This window comes from Lonchura striata, chromosome 2 (assembly GCF_050655825.1).
Source record: "Lonchura striata isolate lonStrDom1 chromosome 2, ASM5065582v1, whole genome shotgun sequence".
Taxonomy (NCBI): Eukaryota; Metazoa; Chordata; class Aves; order Passeriformes; family Estrildidae; genus Lonchura; species Lonchura striata.
In genome coordinates this window covers 60,462,507-60,473,424 of record NC_140704.1, presented here as the reverse complement: position 1 = coordinate 60,473,424, position 10,918 = coordinate 60,462,507, and the positions used below count along the sequence as shown (strand labels likewise).

General features: G+C 36.6%; 1 protein-coding gene across 3 annotated transcripts in view; it reads right to left on the bottom strand.

Moving 5' to 3' along the window:
* The window catches only part of RELCH (RAB11 binding and LisH domain, coiled-coil and HEAT repeat containing), a 76,817-nt gene that overhangs the window by 2,130 nt on the left and 63,769 nt on the right, over positions 1-10,918 (bottom strand). For all 3 annotated transcript variants that reach the window (XR_014952597.1, XM_031503937.3, XM_077786083.2), the window contains 4 exons: positions 10,104-10,242; positions 9,637-9,753; positions 8,565-8,653; positions 3,753-3,823 (listed from right to left, as the gene is read on the bottom strand). Coding sequence is in view for 2 of the 3 variants with exons in the window: in XM_031503937.3 (XP_031359797.3) it covers positions 3,753-3,823; positions 8,565-8,653; positions 9,637-9,753; positions 10,104-10,242 (416 nt within the window). In the remaining variant the exon portion in view is untranslated. The remainder of the gene's footprint in view (positions 1-3,752; positions 3,824-8,564; positions 8,654-9,636; positions 9,754-10,103; positions 10,243-10,918) is intronic.

The following is a 10,918-nucleotide window of genomic DNA, read 5'->3' as shown; positions in this document are numbered from 1 at the left end:
ATTTAGTGTAAGTTCACCAGTACGAGTTCAGACACAGACCGTTCTAACCCAAGTAACCTGCCTCTAACAGCGACATTAGCAGATGTGTAGAGAAGAACAAAAGCAAGGTAAGTACAAAAGAATGACCCGTCTCCTTAATTTTCAACTCTTTCTTTTCGAACTACTTTCACTTGAGCAGAGTTAAAAACTGTGAGGATTGTCAACATAGTAACTCTCAATAAATCTTTATTTTATATTACTTTATCAGATTTCCTTTGATCTCCTTATAAATTTCTTGCAAACGCCACCCTGAGCCCTACTGGTCAGCCCCTTGCTGGGTAAGGATCTGCTTCTTCTGGTTGTGAATGTGGCTTCTGTCACCTGTGCTTGGATGTTCCTAACTGAGACATACTAGACAGGACAATGGAGAGTTCATAGGTTTCCCACAAACTGGACTGGAAGGAACAATCCAATCAATGCTGAAACTACAGGATGCTAAGCTTCGAATAATATAAGAAATATAAGAAATTACCCCTATTACATGAAATTAGCAGATTTAATTTTTTTTTAAATTAACAACATATCAGTGAGCTTAACTTCAGATTTATATAACTGTTTAGCACAATAGGAGTCGTCTGTCTCAAGACAGAGTAAGTGTACATAGCAAGAATATTAACAAATATTCCATACTTCCTATATTTGTAGTCAAAATGGCAAGTGTTTTTCAACATTGGACAAGGACAATTTTAGAAACCGTTACCAAATAAATTCTCCTTTGTGAACTCAGTGTGGACTCTGCATTTCAAAATTATAACTAAGACCACAAAATCTGTCTTACTGGCAAAGGCCAGATTCCAGGAACTGACTTTTCAGTGTGAAAAGTTATAAACAGTTCTGTTAGACGCACTTGCATCAAGGAGATAAAACTTAACGCTGAATTGTTTCAACAGAGCTTGAATGATTTCTTCAAAGGTAGAAGGGATGTACCCATTACTGTCTCCCATTTCACACTACAGAAAAAAGGTGCTTAGTAATAATGATTTCTGGATCTTTTTAAAGTACCTTAAAAATAAAAGGGAAGCTTCTCACTAAAGCTGTATTGTGGATTTGCAAATAGTTTAATTATAAACTTTTAAAGTAAAATATTTATTTCAGGCACAGTCATGTAGCCAGACATCTTTGGCTTGATTAAACATCTCCAGTCAACTAATGAATCACATATTTCCAGCTGATAAAACTCAGCTGGGAAATTACTGCTACAATAAGATGGATGCCTTTTGCAATTTCCTTTGATTTAATGATAAAGCAAGGGCATATAAATTATGTAAGTAACAGTTTGCACTCACTGTCAGCTAGTTAAGGACAAGAAGTTATCTCAGACTATGAGGTAGCCTAGAGTTGTGTGTAGTTACAAAAACTTATTTGGGAAATACTGTACATTCCAAGCATTAGCAGTATTACGAAAATAAAACTGCTCACTTCAGAAAAGAAAGCTTAGCAACTGGTGACAAACCTGTAGTTCTAAACAAACTGTGCTTTCATTAGTCTAATGATCCTGAATAAGACTGAGGAAAACAAGGAAGTGTTCCATAAGTTCTTGAAAAAGTTTGGGGGATATCAGGTATCTGATGTCAAAAATTAAACAGTAGCAACTACAGAGCCTCGAAGTTCATGTTTTCTAATACTGTTACTGGAAAGAGAAACATAATCCACAGCATCCTGCATAGTTAAAAGTTTAAATATCCAAAATAAATAGCCTCCAAAGTACTTCCATTGCTATACAAACTGAATATTTAAACATAGCAAAAATTAATATCAAATCAAATAATTTGAGTCTCTCATCTTTAAGAAGTAATCAAAGAACCCAACAAAGCAATAGTATACTTTGTTTAAAACAATCCATTATTTAAAAACCAAAACAAAACCCAACCAACAAATAAAAATAATGCTTAAACATCAAATTTTTCCTGGTGACAAATGAATCAGATGCTACACAGAGTTCTGCCTGTTTTATGGGGAAGCTTTAGGCCAAAATAAACATTCCTAATGGACATATTATAGCAATCAGTTTGTAATGTGTTACCCATTATTAAAATACCTTGTTAATTGCTAAACAAAATGTTTAACAAAAGTGGCTATCCATCCAATATTTAAAAATGTAGAGTTTAATCTTCTGAAAAAACAATTTCTTTGGTCCTGTATTATTTGACCAAGCTTTTCTAACAGGAAGGGGAAAAGACAAGATATCTTAAGAACATCAGAAGATTGCTTTTGCACTCACTTTGATTTCTGTGTGTGCACTGCCACGCTATTAACAAACCCCAGTAATTTATATCCCAGTTTTATTTAAATCCTTTGTCAAATATGTATTTGTCATTGAAATTAGGAACTGAAATTAGCAAGCACTTAGTAAGAAAACAAGAGATATTTCTGTATATGAAAAGGTCATTTCTTCAGTGGTAAAATATTTCTTGTTGATTTTGTACAGTACAAGACTACAACCATAGCCTAACATTAAATAAGAAAGGAGAAGGCTAATTAAAGAACAAAGGAACAGACTGCAAAGACTTATCCTTTCCATATCTTAGTTTTCAGCAGTTGCATTCTTAAAGAAAATGCATTAGATGTTGTATGATGTTTGCATTTATGTTTCTGTAATGGCTTAATAGGATTGACTGTCATTTCAAAGTATTTACTACTAGTAAAGCCTGAAGTTTTTTACTTGGTGCAGCAGAGACTGACCCTTTTTCTGCTTTGCATTTCTTCTGTTGAGTTCTTGTACACCTTTCTTATTTTAGTCATTCTCAAACTTCAGGACCATGTGTGACCTCTTTCAAAAAGTAAATTCTATCTTTTTTTTTTTTACAGATAAGGAAGCATGACATGAACAGGCTTCAGTAATTGCCTCAATTCTCATGACAAAGCATCGGGATGGAGAACAGATTCTCTTTTCAGATATCTTATCACATCCTTGGCAACACTGCTAAGGATTTGTTAAATTATATAATAATCCACAAGAATTTACCTGCTGGCAGGCCATTCCAGGCAACAAGCAGGCAACAGAGCACATACAACTCATCATAATGACATTGAACATTCCAAATTTCCACATCCAACGTGGGTCTGTTGGTTACTTTTGTTATCAGGAAGTACACACAAATGATACCATCTCTACATGTGAAGTAAATGGATGCATGTGCACTGTGTGTCTGCTGCTGAGAGCTGGGTTTATTCTGTGTTTGTGGAAAAGGTGTTTTACAAAAGTGCAACACAGGTGGCATTTTCCCAAAGTCAGCCTACTGCCTAACCAGCACACTTACATAGGGGTCAGTTTATACACTGGAGAAACTGTTCTTGTGTGCACCAGTCCTGTGCAAACCAGCCTGAACAAAGTCATTCTCAGGACCAGAACAATTCCCTCAGCCTGCAGGTTGTCACCCCCGCAGGTGACAAAGTATCTGCTCCATATATTGCTCTAAGCACTTAGGCCAGGCACTCCCTTATTTCTCAGATTCAGGACAGAAATTTAAATACAGCTTTAAATGAACAAAAAATTAAGAACTAAGAACAACATTCCTATAAAAATAACTGTTGTCTCATGTTTTATACTGGAGACAGAAACAACCACTGTATTAAAGTTTCCAAAATCTGTTTTCAAATACAGCATATGTCAATGCAGGATTTCAGGTCCCAAACCTTGGACAGCATTATGGAATACACTCTGCAGAACAATACTCTGGAGGCACATAGAAAACGGGAAGTGGAAGTCTTACCCTTGCGGTTCTTGGACGGTCTTGTTTTCCACTTTCTGTTCACATTCTTTTATCATGGAGCTCAAAATAACCTAAGACACATAAGGAAGAGAGATACATGACATTTGACATTTTTCCTTTAACACTTCTTATGAAATCTACTCTGCAAGTAATTCTGCCATTAGCAGAATTGTTTAAAACATTTCCCTGTTTCTTTTTTTTCAAGTGCCTTTGAGTTCCAGTTATCTGATAATGCCTTGTGGTTAGAAACAACAAAAATGTTCAAAATAACTTAAGGAAGAAAATGTTTTCCAAATAGTTACAGAAGTTCAGGACTCTGTCCTTTTGCCCTAAGCTTTCAAAAACAGCACTAAAACAAACCCACATCTGTGACACACTATATCTTCATGAACATTATGCATGAAAGAAAAAGCAAGGAAAGAAAAAAGTTTGACAGTATCCTAAGACAATATCTTAATGGAAGGAAGTGCTAACTTCAACCTGATACCATTCCCCTGACATCTTCTAGAGTTCCTTGATTCATGGCTTTTTCCTTCTATTTAAGCAATTACAGTGTTGAAGGCTTCTGCAGAGTATTTAAGACTGAAGACACCTCCGCACTGACATTTTTACACTTTTCCAAAAATAAGGAAATTATTCCCAATAGGAGGCTTTGCAACAAAATCATACAGGTAATTCATGGGACAGATAAATGAGTCCCTGCCCTGTTCATTACATTTTTCAGAAGAAAAACCACACCCTTCTACAGGCTCACTGCTTCAAAGAACCGCATCTGCCACTCCAGCAGGACTGCAGCCACCATTCTATTTGGACTGCTACCAACACCCTGACCCACAGGGTGTCAAGGTAGAATTCTGACTCTGACAGTGTTGTTTTGTATTACTGCATTTTTATTCTTACTTTTCCTAATAAAGAGCTGTTGTTTTTACTCTCATATCTTTGCCTGAGAGCCCCTTAATTTCAAAATTACAACAGAGGGAGAGAGGTTACATTTTCCATTTCAAGAGAGGCTCCTGCTTTCCTTAGCAGACACATGTTTTTTCAAACCAAGACATGTTTTGAAACATTTAGGTAAAAAAGTTAGAATGCAAAGTATGAAACTATGAATATATACAAATACACATATATATACACACACTGCATAAATGGAAACTTCCTCTGCCACAGCTCAGAAGAAAGCAAAATACTTTTTTGAGACACTAAACTTAAAATCTCAAAGCCACAAGCAATTAAAATTAGTACTGTCTTACCAAACCTGAATATATACAAGAAAGGAAAAAACCTATTTTCAATCTCTGAAATACAGATGAGTCACTAATGGGGTTACTAGCAACTGATAACTATTTTGAAATGTATTTGCTACAATTAAAATTCTAGTTTCTGTCAAGTCTGCAGCACAACCTTTAATTACACTGATAAGATGTGGCCTGGTCTGCAGACCTGTGCCACTGCTCACTCTATTTATCCAGAATTACTTCAGCATTTGAAACATTTTAGGTAGCAGGTGTTACACACCCTTGAGTGTTTCAGAGAGTGGCATTCAAACAGGACTACAACTCTTCCTGCTACATTTGCTGTCCCCCATTTGCATAAAATGTTATACAAATATTTAGGCTCAAGAGTACTGAGGTACAAGAGAAATACATTCAGAATTCTAGTGAAAAAACAAGCTTTTTGTTCTGTATCAAAAAAGCCCCGAAATTTTCAAGCACAGCCACCATAATTTTTATTACTTTTAATTTCCACCTGTGCACTGGAGCTTTCCTACATTTTTATACATCTGAATCCAGATGTTCTAAATATCAACAATATGAAGCCTTTATCAAAGGGGAGAATAATTAATCAAGGACCCAGGATCATTTCAATAACAGGATGGCTTTCCCATCCATTGCACAGCTCGTTCTGGGAAGGCGTTGTAATTCTTGGATGAATTGGAGCGATTCTTGCATCTTCTAAAACTTAATTTCTAAATTTCTACATTATGGCTTTGCACATAGCGCTCAGACCTATTCCCTTGGGTTCTCCTTGTTTGGTCATAGGACTGATTATGAAATCACATGTCCTTAAAGAGAAATATTTTAGAGCACTAACTCTAAATATAGAGACACTTAAGAGACTTAACATGCTGAAATCTTATAAACAATACTGCAGTATATGGACTAAATATTTTTACCAAGTACTGACTCACTATCGTGCAACTCAAATCCACTTTGAAAACCCATAGAAGGCAAGTGGAAAATGAGGAAGAAGGGACTTGACATTGAACTAGAGATGCTGGTAAAGTATCTGAATGACTGCACAAGGTGAAATGTTTCCTTCAAAGATGAGAAAGTCTGACCTAAATGCCCAACTTACACTTTTATTTATATGAAAGAAAGGAAAACAAGTATGAGGTATGAGTGGTAAATTCTGCCAGACAGCACCACACAAGCCAATTCCACAATGTTACCCTTTCAAGATGAGCATAAACTCTGTACTGATGTTAAAGCCATTAGAGCTAAGGCTCTGTCATTTAGAAAATGTGTGTTTGTCAATTGATATACCACTGAATCATGAATAACACCATAGAGGCCAAAATAATGAAAAGAGGCTTAATTCTGTTTATGCAAATGTTTAATTAATTTGAGACAGTAAATGACATTCATTTCAGAAAACATGATTTTCAGATAGAAGGCTTCCAAGACAGACACTGGAACTCACTGTATCTCAGAAGCCTCTATCATGATGCCTACAAACATCCTATTGAAGTGAAAGCTGATCAAGCACTAGATATCTATTTCTACAAAAAAAGCGATAAAAATTGTAAAGCCTGTAGTGAGTTTTCTAACCCACTGGAGCAGGAGTAAATATTTTTAATTTTATATTGCTCTTTGGCTAAAAAGCCAAAGCACTTGGCATCATGACTGAAGTTACTTAAGCACAGTAATGTAGAATGTGGTAATGGAGGATTGAGAGCTGTCTTTACTTACTGATTTATTTTAAATCCTATTCCAGTCTTTACTTCCTTCTCTGACTACAAAATTCAAACTCAATCAAACCCCTTGTTCTAATTCAGGGTATCTTTTGAACTGACTATGTCTTTAAACCTTAGAAGTTACGTTAACTACAAAAATGAAGTAGCAGTATTAAATCAGTTATCCCACTGGTGAAAGAAAATGAAACTTTTGCCTAACTTGCAGCTTTCAGATCTATGTTTAAGACCTCCCAATCCATCTTCTACCTCTCTTTGAACACAGAATATCTATCATTGCCAGACCTCCAGTGTTGCATGTGGTATGGAACACAATTCTGTTGCCTTTGAGTGATGCTGTTTCTTCTGACTCAGCCTTCTGAACTCAAGTTCTTTCAGGTTGAAAAGTTCCTCCAGTAATAATACATAGAAAATAAAAGATTGATACTACAGGCTTTTAGATGGCAAATGTAAGTGGAAGAAGGAGCTTTGTTACTGAATATAAGAACTTAGGACTCCTAGAGAATACAGTCATCTCAATTCAGTCACTTTTGCACATACAAGGAAAATAAAATAATTTTCTCACATACAAAGTAATTCACGAAAGTGCAGTATTAATCTTTAAAGACTACAACAGTACTCTTCCATACATTCTGATTAAATCTTTTCCTCCATCCCTTGAAATGTTCATCCTTTTAAGATTTTCCCCAACATGCAACAAAACAACATCTCTTTTATTTCTACTACTGACTTAAGATCTCTTTGTTTCAATATCTGTTAGTATTCATCCTCTTCAAGTACTGACCAAAAAGGTGCATATGGCCAAGATTTTCAAGTTATTTAAGCTGCCTTCTTCTGCTAACTTTTTTGGGTTTTTTGATGCTTTCTATAAGCTCCTCATACCAGAGAAGGTATTGTTCACTCCCATGTTGTCCTGTCTGCTTCTCTTAATCGGCACTTTACAATTCACAGAATCACAGAGTGGTTGAGTCTGGAAGGGACCCCTGGAGGATTATCTGGTCCAACCCCCTGCTCAAGCAGGGTGACCTGAAGCCAAATGCCGAGGAAGAACATGTCCAGATGGCTTTTGAGAATCCAAGCATTTAGGCTCCACAACCTCTTTGGACAATGTGGGCCACTGCTCTGTCATTCTCACAAAAAAACCCCAAAAAAACCCAAAAAACCCAGCTTTGCCCATGGTTCTCTGGTCTTGTCACTGAGCACCACTGAGAAGAGCCTGGCTCTGTCCTCTTTGGACCTTTTCTTCAGGTACTGATAAAATTCACCCAAGCCTTCTCTTCTTGAGGCTTAACAGTCCCAGATCCCTCATTTTCTCCTCCAACCCTTCACAGGAATCTCTCCACTAAGTCCATGCTTTTGTACTGGGGAGCCCAGAACTGGACACAGTAATCCAGATACAAATTGTACCCCAGGTATTTTATGACTCTACTTCCCTAATGATTCTTAATAGTTTCTTTCCATCACTCCACAATTTTTATCTAAATTTCCTTGGATATATTGTAGCCAATGATTTTAGTGCATCCTTGGTTTGAGTAACATAAACAAAACCAAAAATATAAACAAAAGCATTTCCTTTTTCTTCAGTCTAGCAAGATCTGTGTTTTGACATGCATTTCTGATGGCTGAGTATTTTCTCCAGAGATCCTCACTCAGAATGATATTTTACAAGATTTTACTGTTTTTGAAATCATGTGGCCTATTCTTTACCAAAGAAACCTCCTCAATGTCATGTTTTGAAACCACTTATGAGCAGTTCTCCTTAACTTCTGGTTTTAAATGCCATCACATTTTAACTTCTGCCACCTACATCTCATACTCGGTAAAAAAAGTTTACTGCTCACCTCATGTTCTGGAGAGAGATGTTCCATGTCGGTTCGTAAACACTTCAGTCCTGGTAAAAAGTGATTGACCATTAAATCCTCTGAAATAACTAAAATCCAGGGTGTTAAGGTATTGTAAGGATTGCCTTTTGAAAATACACTTTTTTTTTCTGTCTTCTGAAAATGTTGTTTTATGGAACACAAGGGAAGCAGCAAAACTAAGAAAATGGAACAGCATTTGACACTTCACGACTAATAAAAAGGAAAAAAGATCTTAAACATATTTAAAATCATGTATTTCATACATCCATATAATTATTTTAAGATTTTTTCCTCGTTTATTAAGATGAAGAGTTTTGTTTTTTTAGCTTTGTTTTTTGAAGCATTTATCAGTTCTACCATATGGGGAACTGGTTGAGCGGGAGTTCATTTTCTGCACAGCAGTCCTCAGTGCAGTGCTTTGCACTGGTACCTAGAAAGGTGTTGGCAACACACCAGTGCTTAGGCTACTGCTGAGCAGCACTGGCACAGCATCAGCGCTCTCTCTAAACATTCCCCCCATCAGTAGGCTGGGGGAGGGCACACAGCCTGGACAGCTGACCCAAACTGACCAGAGGGATGTTCCACACCATATGATGCTTATTCAGATATAAAAACTAAGAGAAACTGGTGGTGGCAGGGCAGGACCATTTGCTATTATGATGTTTGTGTTCTGGAGTGACTGCTAAATGTGCTGAAGCCCTGCTTCCTGGAAAATAGCCGGAAAGTAGAGAATAAATCTTCGGTTTTGCTTTGCTTCCATGCATAGCTTATGCTTTACTAAACTGCCTTTATTTTGACACGAGTTTTTCCTCCATCCGATTTTCTCCCCCACCCTTACCCATCCTGCTGAGGAGGAGAATGAGAGTGGTTTGGTGGGTACCTGGTGTCCAGATACTCCATGATATTCATCATCTTATAAAACCTCCCCCTTACATTGAATAGATCATGTTTTATATCACAGATTCAAATACAAACGTAATTATTTCTCTAATATTAAACTTCTCTCACCACCAGAGAAATAACAGCTAGACTTCCTCTGAAAAAAGGATACAACAACAGGAAAGAGCACTGTAGGACTCAAACAGGTGGGTAGCGATATCCAATCTCTTAGAATCAACAGACTGCTGGTTGTTGACCAAGGCTAACTTGTGCAAGTGTGGAATAACAACTGGAAAAGTAAATACAGGAATAAGTATTTGAAACTGCTTTCCACAGACTTGTTTAGCATTAAACAGGTGCTATGTGGCAACTGCAGGCATTTGAAACTTCACACATCAGCATGGAATTAGAATTCCAATCAATTGCTTTTGATGGGATTGTCCTTGAACATCTAATGGATTGAATCAAACTTGAAATAAAAATTTGTGGTAGCACCACCTAAAATAAAAAGGTAGCCTGGAATGCCCTTGAAATAATAACAGTTTACAGAAAAGAAAGAAAACCCCCATCAATGTAACCAGCATACCTATTAGCTTTTGGACAGAGAGAAGACTGCATCTTCCCATGGATGCAACTTACATTCATCTCTAAATCTGGGCTCAGCGTTAGGTCCAACTCTTCCAAATGTTTTTATGATTTCTGTATGTAACGAATGTTGGTCTTGATACTGAGGGTCCTCCAGGAAAGATGCCAGCTGCATTTTTACTCTCTCCAGAAGCTTAAAAATTCCCAGAGAAATAGAAAGAACACAAAAGAATGAAGATGCTAGAAATTGTTCTGATCAGTTCAGATTATGTTTACAATCTTTTGCATTTCAGATGACACATCTTGGACTTTCTTCTAATTTATAGATTTTTTCCAAGAGGATGTTTCAAACTCTTCGATGCACCTCTATGTTTTAAAGACTGTTACCAGGGTTTAAATCTGACGGGTCTTTTAACAACAGACAGGTGGTCCCCGCATATAGCTGATCTTTCCTCCTGAGGTTTCCTTGAGTTTGATACTCCCTTTTTTTTTAACTGATATCACAGTTTCCCTTTTACTTAATAACTACAGAGTTTTCCTGTTTAATTAGAAATCAAATAATAGCATTTTTTGGTAATGTATTTCAATGAATAGGTTGACATTTTTTTTGCAGAGGACAGAGATGCAAAAGTAACCTTCATAAAGTCAGTGGAATTAAAAAGATTTCTTCAACTAAAGGCTAGAAAACCAATCATGAGATCAGTATTTAATTTGGATTCAAACTTGAAAGAAGGAACATTTTATGATACATTTTGGAAGGTGCTATCACCCTTGTACTGTAAGGGTATTATAATTAGTGCAATGGATGCAGTAATTTCTGAACAAAACAATATTCTTCCCAACTGATTACAGGCGTGCATTCCAAGCTG